The sequence below is a fragment of the Charadrius vociferus genome, unplaced genomic scaffold, assembly GCF_000708025.1.
Source record: "Charadrius vociferus isolate BGI_N301 unplaced genomic scaffold, ASM70802v2 scaffold214, whole genome shotgun sequence".
Taxonomy (NCBI): domain Eukaryota; kingdom Metazoa; phylum Chordata; class Aves; order Charadriiformes; family Charadriidae; genus Charadrius; species Charadrius vociferus.
The window spans coordinates 1,223,378-1,236,947 of record NW_009647955.1 but is presented as its reverse complement, the minus strand read 5'-3'; the positions used below and the strand labels follow the sequence as shown (position 1 = coordinate 1,236,947).

The window sequence follows — 13,570 nt, the reverse complement described above, 5'->3', positions numbered from 1 at the left end:
TATCCATCATAGCCTTTGCTATAGTTAGCTTCAGTCGTGTACCTATAGATTGGATAATGCAGCTCCTTCCCACTTGAACATTAAAGTACATCTGGAGGTTTTTCTCTACAAAGTTTTTCATAGTGCTTTTTTCTACTGAGATTTTTAATTACTGGTTATTTATCAGTAGTAAGCTCATGGCTTGTTGTAAGCACTGAGATCTAGAGTCAGTTCCAGCTGCACTCGGAGTGACCTCTTTTCCTTGGGCAACCTAGAGCAGTGTACATTGGAACTGGTAGGCAGGATATCTCATCATAGCCTTTGCTATAGTTAGCTTCAGTCGTGTACCTATAGATTGGATAATGCAGCTCCTTCCCACTTGAACATTAAAGTACATCTGGAGGTTTTTCTCTACAAAGTTTTTCATAGTGCTTTTTTCTACTGACATTTTTAATTACTGGTTATTTATCAGTAGTAAGCTCATGGCTTGTTGTAAGCACTGAGTTAGATCTAGAGTCAGTTCCAGCTGCACTCGGAGTGACCTCTTTTCCTTGGGCAACCTAGAGCAGTGTACATTGGAACTGGTAGGCAGGATATCTCTGATAAGGGCTTTTTTACTTTGGAAAAGCTTCCATTTAAAAATAAGTATGTCAAGAGACACAAGACCTGTCTGCATTAGCAGTCTTCGAAAAGTAATCTGTATTGGATGGTTCCTTCACAGACACAGAAATTACTATGTCAATTTTTTGTATATGTTTTGAGGTAAGAGCTTTTATCCTCTTATGCTGATGAGGAGAAATTGAAATTCAAAACAAATAAAGAAAATAGCAACTAAGTTTGCAATTTTTTTCAATCATTTGTGACACCAATTCAGGTTAGATGGGTTTTTACAATGAATGCTGCTCTCCCTTAAAAATGCAAAGATGAAATGTCAGTTTATTAAACAGGCAGTATCTCTATAGCACTTCCCTGCTGACGCAAGGTGCTCTTGATGTGAGCATAACTCATGTCAGAACTAAGAGCTGGGTGTGTTAGGAAGTGGGAGCTGTTAGTCTGTGTTTGTGAGAACTGTCCTTTGGCATTTATAAGCAAGAGCTTTCCTCAACCTTTAAAGAAAAAAGAACACTTTGCATTATTTATCATAATGCAGCTTTTACTCTTGAAGGAGAGTAACACTGCTGGATGTTTTATACATATAGATTCATAATTGGAACTGGCTAGAGAAAAATGTTGATTCCTCAAGTACGAACATTTGGTAGTAGTTTTGGTTAAACTTTTGTCTCTTGCTAAGCAACGAATGTATGGTCACAAAGAAGCAGTAAACCTTACTGCTAGCAGCAAGCAGAGCATTTCTCTTCAGCTGGGAAAACCCTTTACTGAAAATCCTTCCATTGCCTGGTTGAGATTTCAGGCTTGAACTGGTATCTCTCTGAAGGAGGGAAAGCTTTGGCTAGAGGCTCGTGCCTCATGTTTCCCCTGTTGGAGCTGTTACCTATAAATATGTGTGTATGTATATAAAGTCTATATTTTGGAACAGAAATTTGAAGCTGAGATTTCCATGTAGCAGAAAGTGCCTTAGCAGGGGCCCAGGAGAAAAGTACTTTCTTATTTTTTTTGTTAGAGCACTGTGCACCCAATGCCAAATCCGTAATCTAAAGATGGCCCTGGAACAGAGATTTGAAGCTGGGCTTTCAGCATCTTAAACTACTTCCTCTAAGCATAAGGCATAAGGCAGTTTGGGATATGAAAGCATGAATATTGCATCTGGCTCTCTTTCTCATTGTGGCTGTAAGATTTTAAAAAATGTTGATTTATTTTGTATGTGAAGTGAGAGTCACTTCATAATCTTGAAATTTTTGCAGGCATGACAGCAAAACTGTTTCCTGTCCAACTGTTCCCACTGTGTGACAGCGAATATACAGACAATACTCATCCTTGTGAAGTTTTAAGATAGCTTTACTGAATGCTTCTTTTTTTTTCAGATTTGTCACGGAACAGACTGTCAGAGCTTCCAGCAGAAGCATGTCACTTTGTTTCCCTCGAGAGTCTTAATTTGTACCAGAACTGCATTCGATACATCCCAGAGGCTGTTTTGAACTTACAGTCTTTAACGTTTCTAAACATCAGGTAACAATTGTCTTAGAAATTTTGCTTTAACATCAGTATTCTTAAGTTTATAAATTCTGATGCATCCATAAGCAATGCTAACATTGTGTGTAATCATCACATTGTTACATTGTGTGTCATTGAATCAAAGCAACCTGAACCAGTCTTACCCACTCAGGTGGATCAGGGAACATGAGGATTAAGCAGCTGCTTGTAGAAGTGGAGTATGAAGAAAGCTCATTCCCAACTTAAAGAGCTCAGAAAATAAATTCCAGTAGTATTCATGTGAAATACAGGCATGCAGACTGAAAAGAGAGGATAGTCTTTGGATAGGTTTTGGATAGTCTTTACAATTCAGCTCTCAGCAGCTGAATAAGGCTTATGTAATTTCAGTACCTTCACTGTACTGGTGGCTTTTAAAGATCTTTTTCAAGCATTAACACTTCTCTGCCAGCATTAAAAGCTAATTATTGCAGCTTAGCCTGTTGATGAAATTCAACTGAGTACAGCGTCTTCCATTTGTAGAAGGTCTTTTAAGAGGTGTGGAAAGTTCCTTGTCACACATTGGCAGTGATATCAATCTAGAAGAACTTCAGGCTATTTCCTTCTGGTGTTATACTTTTGCCAATTTAGTATGCTTATGTTTCTTTATTTTCTTTTTTTATTGATGGTGAGAATTGTAGGAATAGGAAGTGAATCAGGTATGTGTTTCCTATTACTATGATCTCCAGTAGGTGCAGTCCAATTATTAGTCTTTTAAAAGCTACTGTTGATTCACCTACTGCTCAGAACTTTTTTTTTCTTTAATAGTAGAGAAATCTGGGTTTCAAGTATGAAATAATACAGCAGCATATTTTAATAAATGTCAACACCTGATCAAAGCCTTAGTTAAGATCCTAATAACTAACTTTCTAATCATGCAGTTACTGCTTCTTGCTGTTTTATTTTTAAAGGGAATCTTTCTCATTTACAATCCATTCTTATCCTGCCTGATTCTCATCTGAGATTACAGTCCAGTCATACAACCTCATACTTGCTTTAATAGTAGTTTATTATGAAATGTCCAAGACTGTATTTTGGAATAGTGAAATCCATCATACCAAGATTCTTGACCCACGTGACTTACTGAATATTTAAAGTATATTTCTGATTGAGTAATTAATGACTTTCTCTGTGGTATTTTGTATGTGCTGGCCTGCAATACTACCTATCAAGAAGGCTTTTGCACTCTGTTCAAACATACTCATTTGTGACAGAGGGTGGCCGGTTACCAGAAGCACCTGAAAGGGCATGAAAATATCATATTCCCCAACACCAAGTTTGAAAGCATCCGATCAGGCTTGGTGTTTGATATTCAGAGTTTTTTCACACATAACTAGATAAAGCAAGTAATGTAGAAAGACTTCATGGAACTGCTTTTGCAGTAATTATACAAAAAAACAAGTTGATCATCTAAATGGAGTGTGCTTTTTGTGTGTGTCTTTTATTCCATTAAGATGTGAGGTGATTTCTCATTAGAGTTCTGATGATTTTGTTTTCTTTCTGTCCAAAAAGTCGAAACCAGCTTTCAACATTGCCAGTACACCTCTGTAGTCTGCCACTAAAGGTTTTGATAGCGAGTAATAATAAGTTGGTTTCAATACCTGAAGAAATTGGACAGCTCAGACAGCTGACAGAGCTTGTGAGTATACAGTTACTTTTTAACTATTACTATTCAGTCTTTAGTTTTTAATTGATGTGTTTAATAGGTTCAGAGGTACTTCAGAAGAAATAATTTTTTTAAACTGATCAAAATAATGCAGTAATTAGAATGCTATCTGGGCATGTGCAAGATCAACATCCTGTTTCTCATTCTGCTGAGAACTTTGTAATTGTAGACTAGTCACTTGTATGCAATGGCAAGTTATTTAAATCTGCTGTTAGCCTAAGGAAGATTTCTATCTGCTATAGTATCTCCAACTATGTTTTGACTTTGTATAGAGGTGTTAGAAAAGAGTTTGGAATAGACTAAGATTTAAAAAAAAAAAGTTATGTGAGGGGAAGATGCCTTGCACTGGAGAGCAAATGATACATGTCAATTTAACTAAGGGTCTTCCCTATTTTTGAAAGGAAGGCTGGATGGAATTAGAGCTTTTAGTGCATTTGTTTCTGGCAGAAAGCTTTTATGTAGTGAGTTGTGCTGTCTCAAATCATGTGGAATAACTTGAATGAGATAACTTGAAATAAACTTCTACATCTGAATGCTCAATCTTTTAAAGCTTTTGCTTCCCCATGTATTTAAAATGTGAATACTTCACCTCAGCAATGAGATTTAATGAATGTAAGGATCTGAGCTGTTGCGTAAATAGTTGTCTTTTTCTTTCAATCTGTAAATGAAGTGCTACATATTTCAGTTAACAGAGGGTTACCAGTCAGTGGTAACTCATTCTTTACTCTTGCTTTGTAGGATGTGAGCTGTAATGAAATACAGACAATACCTCCACAGATTGGCAATTTGGAATCTTTGCGGGACCTAAATGTCAGAAGGAATAATTTGGTGCGTTTACCTGAAGGTGAGATAAAGACTGTTAGTTATAACAGCAGAAACTTCAAGCACTTCTTCATTTTCGATGCCTTTTTCTTCCCCTGAGAGCTAGAAGCAGCATACTTAGTTATTTTGTAGAACACTTTTTTTATACTCTTGCTTTTTTTATACCCTTTTAATCTGCTGAATTATATGTTTATTTTCTATCTCCAGAGCTTGCTGAGCTGCCATTGATTCGATTAGATTTCTCCTGCAATAAAATAACAACAATACCAGTTTGTTATAGGAACCTCAGACATCTTCAGACCATCATGTTAGAGAACAATCCTCTCCAGTCACCCCCTGCACAGGTAAGCTGCAGCTAGGAATTCAGATGACTAGTTCAACTAAAAAGGGCAGAACGAAGTTACAAGCTGAAGGATTATATTACAAACTTTATTTAAGAACAAGAGGACTTTAAATAACTTGTATTGCCTAAAAATGCTAAACATACAGCACAGCTTAAAAAATCCCTTTTTTTTCCTCTTGCTTTACTGTGTTAGTAATCTAACCTATGGGATATTACTGAGAATTCCACTGTGAGTATTGTACTAAGGTTAGATGAACATTTCTGCTTTCAGCATAGGAGAGAGGAAGCTGTGTTAGGCAAGACTGGTTCTGGTTTTATGCCAGTCAAATGTCGAAATTTTGACTGAGGCCTCAGTGCTGCTGTGTGCTGGTTCACTTTGCAGCAGAGTGCTCAAATTGGCCTTTGAGCTAGGAACTGCAGTATGGTTAGTGACTAATTTGATTTTTAATGTGGGTATATAAGCCCTTGAGCGTTACATGTTCTGCTATGAGCTGCTGCTTCTGAGTCAAGAGTGGCACTTGCAAAGACCTGTAGTTTCAATAGGATTTTGCCTCCCTTTTGAAAGCAAAGACAGCTGTTGCTTGCTTCATTCACTTTAAATTTGAGTTTGCTTTGGCAGTCTGCCACTGCCATTCAAAGCTGGGCATGGGTGGGATGCATCTGTTCTGATGCCAAGAGTATAAATTTCTAGTACTTGTAAATGCTTATATCTTGTTTGCATGATGAAATTTCAGCATCCAGCTGACAAAGTTGCATGCAGACCAGATGTACTTGGAGGATAGCTTCCATTTGTCTATCACAGGCATCCCGTGATGCTCCACTATAGCTGTTTCTCTAAAGTGATTAGGGAGATAAGAGATTAGAAGAAAAGATGCATTGGTTGACATAAATGTGCTCTTTTATTACTGTCAACTACAGGTTAAATGTCTGTAGAGTACTTTCAAAATGTATTGTCAAATTATACTTACGTAATTTTATATTTTTTTTCAAGATATGTATAAAAGGAAAAATTCATATATTTAAATACCTGAACATAGAAGCATGCAAGATAGCTCCAGACTTGCCTGATTATGATAGAAGACCCATGGGATTTGGATCTTGGTAAGTTTGGCACAATCAAAGTTCCTAGTTTTGATGACATTCAGGAAAATTTTGTCAGTCTGAGGTGGTTTTTTTTTAAATAGATCCAAGGATTGTTCTTTGGTAAGTGCGTTGATGGAGGTGGCTTTAAAGACTATCATTTTTGTTATCTCATGCATTTTAACGAGGTACCACTCTATAAGAAGTGAGGACCGGTTCAGAAGAAAACCTGGGCAATATCATAAGAATGCCAGTGTTAGAGCTGAGGTACAGTGACAAGAGAGTTTTGATGTCTTCATAGTACAGGGGGCATGCTTTCGTGTTGTTAACATGTGTGTTCAGTTTATAAGATCTTTATATTTTCCACATACTTACTAAAGTATATCCCTACTGTGATTTTTAACCTTTTGTACAGAATTTTATAACTGCTGTGCTCACACCGCAGGTGTAAATGCTGATCTCCACCCCATTAGTAAACTGTTGTTTTTGGCAAGCATTCACTTGGCACTATTGCTTAGCATTGTAACACAAATATTGGAACAGTCAGCCATATCAGCTGCTAAATCAAGATGTCTAGAGAAAAGCAGGAGTTAAGATTTATTTCTGTTACATGATATAGAAGAAAGGGAGTCAGTGAAGTATGAAACTAAATATAAATAAAAATTACCGCAGTCATCTTTGAAGGTGGTAATAAGGTGTGGAGGAGTAAGTTGCTAAAGTACTGCTGTCTTAGCAGCAATAAAACACAAATCAGAGGGCCTCACAATACATCATCATGAGTCAAATTTGTGAAGAAGAATTTGCATGAGGGACTGACAGAGCGATACCTCATCAGCACTGGATGTCTTAAACTATTTTTTACATGAGGTCAACATATCAGCATTTTATGAGTGTTACTCAGTTTCCTAGAGTATAAGCTGTTGCAGAAGGTTTCTGCATAATACTGGGGATACTGTCTTGTTACTGAAAAGGTTCTAAATGATAAAATGTCATGATCTGTTTCTCTCTAGCATAGTTTGTTTATTTTTTAAGAGAAATGCCAACAAAATCTGTGGATTATGGGTTTACTGATTTCTTGTTGTCTGTAGTTGTATGTTACTATGGAAGCTTTCATTAATTGCTTTTTTGAAATGAGAAGAATACATGTATTTTGATCATAGCTTGGAAAGATGAGTGTAAAAACAAGTGCAGAACTGGTTGAGGATGCTTCCTCTGGAGTTGCTTCCAGATTCAGCCGTATGAGCTTCAGCTGGCTTTCCTTTAGCTGTATTTCCATTTCCAAGAGGAGATAAGATTTGTTGATAGAATTATTTGTTGTTACCATGCTGTTTAGGACATACAGTGTTGCAGGTGATTCCTTCTCTCTTCGTGCACCTATGGAAGAACTGTCCATGGATCTGAGTACATGTTAGGACAAAATGGTAGAATGATCCAAGAGAGGTCCCCAAATTATTATATTCTTCTAGAACTTAGGATGAGAGAAATAAAAGCATTCAAGTACAATATGGTTAATATTTCCAGATAAGTCACAAGAGCTGTATGTTTTCATCTTGAAATGTGACCAGTAGAAATATCAGTCAGTACACCTAGGCTTTGTTACTGTTTTATCTGATGAGCAAGGTGAAATACCATGGAGGTTAAGAATATGAAACTGAGTGGTAGAGGTTCTTAAAGTTTAAGGTAGTTTGAGTTGTCCCGTGAGTTCTCTGTTGATCAAATTTTTTTGAATGATGAAGTTGTTAATACTGCTAATAAAACAAGGTATTCTGAAACATTATGGCAGAAAGTGTGGTTTGGAGGTCCTAGTGCAGCTAATTGTTTTAGCCTTGCCAAATTATATCAGTCTTACCAGAGTGAAATCTTGTATGTTAGTCCTTTTCTAAACATAAGCTATGTGAAATTTATCGTTTCAATTTGCTGTAGCCAGTCTCGTTTGCAACACTGCAGTTCACAGCAGCTGGGGTTGGTGCTGGAGAAAATGTGATTGAGAGGAGGCAGAACTGTCAAAGCTTGTAGCCGTTCTTTTGGCACTGAGGCAGACTGGTAAAGTCTGGAGTTAGAAGGTTTAAAATATGAATTACTCATTCATGAACGACTGTAGCGGATATTCTGGGACTTGAGCAACTGTTCTTTCTTACAGGAGGTAAAAATACATGTTTTAGTGTGGCTTTGGAGCTACGTCTTTGAAATGTTTCCAAGTATTGTCTTTCCTTTGGCTGTTGGCCGTACTGGGCATTTAGCTTCTCATCCTTTGATTTGAAGCCTTACATAGCTCCCCAGATAAGTTGTAGTTGCCCCAAAATACTCTAATCTATCCAAATGCCTATTGTTGTTCCTTGTAGTTTGTTGGTCAGGGAGGAATAAAATCTTAAGTCTCCTCTGATTTCAGGGTGGCTGCTCTATGGTTACAAACGTGTGACGTGTGCAGCATTGAATAGTTGTGTTAGATGTGGGAGTTGGGGAGACAGAAAGCAGCTTTTGTCTTAAAAAGGAGAAGAGTCCTGGGAACAGTGATTGTGAATTTTTGAGCTTCCAGATAACCTTAGTGTTAGATGTATACCTTTGCAAAATCTATAATTGAAAAGGAAGACTAAAAGAAGAAAATTCATATCAAATTACTTCTCTGGTTTAGAGATGTAGCCAGTAGTAATTTTGATGCTGTTCAGTTTGGAATAATTGTTCAAATTACAACAGGGTTCTCAAGACATTTGGAAAATATTGGTGCATTTAAAAATGGAATTACACTTCAGATGCATTTTAATTTTCTCTGAATCATATTTTAAATCAAGTATTTAAGTACTGTGAACTATAAGCATAAGTATGGTTCTATTGTCAGTGATGCAGGTTAATACTTCTTTAACTGCACTGGGTGATTACATAGTCTTTCTTTTTTCTTCCCCACCCAAAAGAAGGGAGTTGTTTTTCCTTTCCCTGTATTTCTTGCTAGGGGTTTGTTATGCAGATGATCTTTCTGTTCAAATACAGGGGCCATAAAGGTGGAACTCTTCTGAGTTAATCAAAACTCCATGCAGATACAAGAGCTTCTCTTCTGGTGTACATATGCAGAATCTAGATCTGCATAGAAGCAGATATGCAGCCTGATGTTTCTCGTTTGTAGCCCTCCATCCCTCTTCTTAGTTTTTTGCTATTTTATGTCTATCTGAAAATTAAAATAGCCCAGGCTAATAGTCTGTCACCGTTCTACAAAGTCCCATGCGCATGCATGGTGCTGCATAAATAATAATAATAATGGTAATGTGAAAATAAGTACTTCCTGAAAGAGGGATTTTAGTGGGAGCAACAACTTGAGAGCAATACCAGTGAGAAAATGACCTGCAATTTAGTTATGATGGGGTGAAGCAATTAGCTTCCTGAAATTCATTCTTCCTTGTGTATTATGTAGTAATTACTGCTGCAGTTCTCCCCGGGGCATCGAGTGCCAGTAGGACAGTTGAGCCATTGTGAAATGCCATCTGCAGTGGATCAGACAAGTCCCATTGTCTCTTTTACTGTAGCTATCTGCAGCAGTTGCCAAACTTGACATCTGTGATGGCTGTACTTATGAATTACGTAGTTTCTGAGCCCAGAAATTTAGAGAAGAACTGTATGGCTGTTTGGTTACGTGTATTGTAGTACTAGGCACATGTCTAATGCCTTTGTCTAGACATGTCATTGACAAAGTTAGGCTCTGTAGGTGAAAACTATACTTCTATATTTATTCTGTTACGAATCATTTGAAATACTGTCCAGCTTACTGAACAGTTTCTTAGGTAGGTAATTATGATACAGAAGATAGTTATGTAACACATTCTGCATACATTTGCATAGAAGAAGCATATTCTGGTATACTTGTATTTTAAGTAATTTTGAATGGGTTTATGCTTGCTTACGAAAAAGTTTGTGGGACAGTGTTTTTCAACCAAGACATACCAGTAGTGAAAAATGAAAGTTTGACTTGTTAAAGAGTGAAATAAGAGACCACTTTGGAGTTTTCTTTGTCATAATTTCTGCTTCGGAAATGTTTGAAGTATGGATATACACTTTGGATCAGATTAGCTCTTAAATGCCAGGCAATGGCAGGTGGACAACTGACTGATGAGTATGTTTGTAGTTGTAAGCACGTCCCTCTTTTTCTATGTGGGAAATGCAGAATGATGCTTTCTAATATGCTGAGCTTGTGAACACACGGCAACTGTTCTTGGTAGCGTGTTCTGCTTTTGTTCTGTAATAGCTGAGAAGCTTTTGGTGGTGTTTATATTACAGTAACTAAACCTGTGTGTTTGACAGCCATGAGGAACTCTATTCCAGCCGGCCGTATGGAGCACTTGATTCTGGCTTCAATAGTGTGGACAGTGGAGACAAAAGATGGTCAGGGAATGAAGTAAGTGTTGCACCTTTATTTTTGTTGAGCGCAGTATTGTACAAGAACATACTAATAAGTATATGTCTGGATGTACATTCAGTAGGTAACATATATGCTATTGTGCAGATGCCTTGAGCCAAAATTATTTATGGTTTTATTGGAGACAAACAAGCGTAATTTTACATGGGATTGACACAAAGTTGGAAGTAATAAGAGAAATGTATAAAACAGTACATGACAAATGAATTCACTGGAGCATAAAGGATGAGAAAAAAGGGGATTCTTCATTTTTAAAAAAGCTTGTAACTATCATATTACAGTGTTGAGTCAACTGCAATTGTTCATGAGTAGTTGTTTCACTAAAATAAATCTGAACATGAAAATTAAGCTTTAAAAATAAGATGGAAATTTCACCTTCTTTCTTTGCAGCTTGTTTCAAATGTTAAAAATAGAACATTTGCCATTTAGAAGCAGGAAAATGGGATCTCTTCGCAAGGAGACTGTCAATTGTTCTCTCGGGAAGAAGCTCCCTTTTCCTCTTGGGACGGCTATAAAAGGCAGTAGCCAAGACCTAAGGTGTTTCAGTGAGCTATATGCTGTACGCCTGCTTGCATTCTTATCTTGGTTTTTGAGAGGGTTCTAGGAGTTTCCATCCTGGGATGTTTTCAAGCACTTGTAAATACTGCAAGCAAAACTGTAGGCAAGCTGGTTTTTTAAGAAAGCTTAAATATATCGTTTTTTAGAAACAGTACTCAATAGCTGTATTTTGCTTTAAGTTAGTGTTTTTTAGGTGCAAAACAGGACAGTTGAAGTAAAAACATGAATCAAGAGGTAGTAGCTTACAAGATTATATTTCCAAAGAAAAGTGTTTCTTGACTTCACTGTTTGCTTTCTAAAGCCAACAGATGAGTTCTCGGATCTCCCTTTACGTGTGGCAGAGATCACTAAAGAACAGAGACTGCGAAGAGAAAGTCAGTATCAAGAAAACCGAGGGAGCACGGTCGTAACTAATGGTGGAGGTAAATAGTGATCTTTGGCTAATAAATATTTATTGTCATCATTATTAAAGTTGCAGAATATTTGCTATAAACAGTAGGTTGTCTAAAGAGGAAAAAGAGAAAGGTCTAGGTGGAATTACACAAAAACACAGTTGTGTAAGCAGTGAAAAAACACTGTTGTATTAAGGATGTTAGAAGGCAAAATCAAATAACATCAGAATTAGGATTATCTGGGAAATGTTGTCAGCCTCTGCATATGTGCTATGTTGAAGTTTCCAAATGCTTCAGACAGTATTTTTGAATCTTGAATTCAGTACAAGGAGTTTTGCTGCTTGAGGTACTGGGGAAGATTTATAGCAGTAGTACATTGTTAGTGCTCTTGCTGACTGCTGTCAGAATGGGGTAGGCAATTTTGTGAGGGAATTTCACATTTCCAAGTAGCAAAAGTGCCTCATTCGGCAGTCTTGGGTTTTAATCCACACATGCAAGTCATCTAGGAGGGACTGGTATTTCTGAGTGACATTGCTTTTTTGCACCTTCTCAATTTGTTGTCCTGCAGTCTTACAAGTAGCACCCTCATATTTGTTCAAGACGTGATAACGCTTGCCGTATTTCTTAATGTCCACAGTCTTTCTTAATTTTAGCTTCCAATAATCTGCTGCTACCACTGGCTCACAGTTCAGTCCTCTTGTTTATATGTCCAATTTTAGCTTTCTTCCAGGTTTGCTTTTTTCAGTCATTCCTCCTTCTCCATTTTTTGCGCTATTGATTATTAGATCTCATCCTCATATACTTTGATCAATTTTTATTTTTTGTCAGCTGCTTCCTGTTTTCCATTTTCCCTAATGGCTTCAGTTCAGATTCCCTGTCTGAGTGTCACTCTTCCCAGATAGTTGTAATCTTCTGTGCCCAACTTCTGCTTTTTCTTCTTTCTTCCCTCCTCGTCCCCCTCTTCATCTTTTACCATCTTCTTTTCTTGGATTTATTCTCTGTCACAATGTTTTGCTTTATTTGCCACCTTCTAGAAATACTGAAACTTTTTGGTTGACTCACACTCTTTTACACATTAACAGACAAAATATTCAGTTCAAACAGTTAAATTCCGGCAAAGTTAGAAGAATTGAAGACATGGTGCTATAGGAAGCTGTGGGCAACCTTAATAACAGATCGTGCTGCCAGCTCTGCCTCTAAGACTAACTTTATTTTGTTCTTTGGGTTTTGTACACGAGGGATTTCAAAATCCCTCACTAGTCTTTTAAGATAGAGCACAGTCAGTTCGTATGTAGGAGTATCTGAGAGGGGCACAAGCCATAGCATGGGGCTGTCAGTGATCCAGGAGATCCTTTCCAATTTTGTGTTCCTAACACAGAAACTAAGGTCTTTCACCGTCTACTGTATCATTATTATCATTTAAGTTTGAAAAGCAAGGCTGGAAAGAAGTAGGGGTTTGTTTTGGTTTGGTTTGGTAGAGTTTTTTTAAGATTTGAAACTGAGATGGAGATTTTATGAAGCCAAAGTATATAGGAATGCTGGTTTGGATGGTTATAGTAGCAGAGGAGGTGGCTTTGGTAGTAACGGTTGCTAGATTGTGTGGTAAGGCAGAGAGAAGTCTGTTTTAGACAAGCAGGAAAGGGGCGGGGGAGTAGAAAAAGAATGTCTGCAAGAGAGTCTGGAACAAGTTTGGGGAGAGTTTTAAGAAAAAGAAAGCTCTGGTGCTCAGAAAAGGCGCTTATGCTTTCCCCTGCATCCCCAGCACAGTATTTTTCTCCAGGGTAGTATGCTCAATGTCATGACTCTCAGAATCCTGGGCAGAATGTGTAAAAGCAGTGACAAGTGAAAAAATTGCCCTACATAATATCACCCACACAGGGGAAAATCAATACCAACCAAACTCTGCTGTTTCTTGCTCTCATTTTGGTGGTTCCTAATTTATTTATTCATTCCTCCTTGCAGATGCTTTTATATTGTTTTAGAGGGATTTTGTTGCTCTCTGTGCTGTCCTTCGCTATTTCCACATACACTTTTTATATTTATTGTATTTGCATCCAGATAACTTGGACATGCTGCCCTCTGTTTTGTTGTAGTAGTAAAAATAGTAGACGTATATGTCCTATCCATTCTAATTTTTCTGACAGAGATGAATTAGAAACAAGAAAAACGATTCAAAATAT

The 13,570-nt window shown here is 37.3% G+C and overlaps 1 protein-coding gene across 1 annotated transcript in view; it reads left to right on the top strand.

The window, feature by feature from the left end:
* Positions 1–13,570, top strand: part of LRCH3 (leucine-rich repeats and calponin homology (CH) domain containing 3) — a 68,185-nt gene that overhangs the window by 27,568 nt on the left and 27,047 nt on the right. The window contains exons 2-8 of the mRNA XM_009883407.1: positions 1,962–2,106; positions 3,640–3,766; positions 4,532–4,637; positions 4,823–4,959; positions 5,950–6,059; positions 10,326–10,419; positions 11,300–11,420. Of these exons, the coding sequence (XP_009881709.1) occupies positions 1,962–2,106; positions 3,640–3,766; positions 4,532–4,637; positions 4,823–4,959; positions 5,950–6,059; positions 10,326–10,419; positions 11,300–11,420 (840 nt within the window). The remainder of the gene's footprint in view (positions 1–1,961; positions 2,107–3,639; positions 3,767–4,531; positions 4,638–4,822; positions 4,960–5,949; positions 6,060–10,325; positions 10,420–11,299; positions 11,421–13,570) is intronic.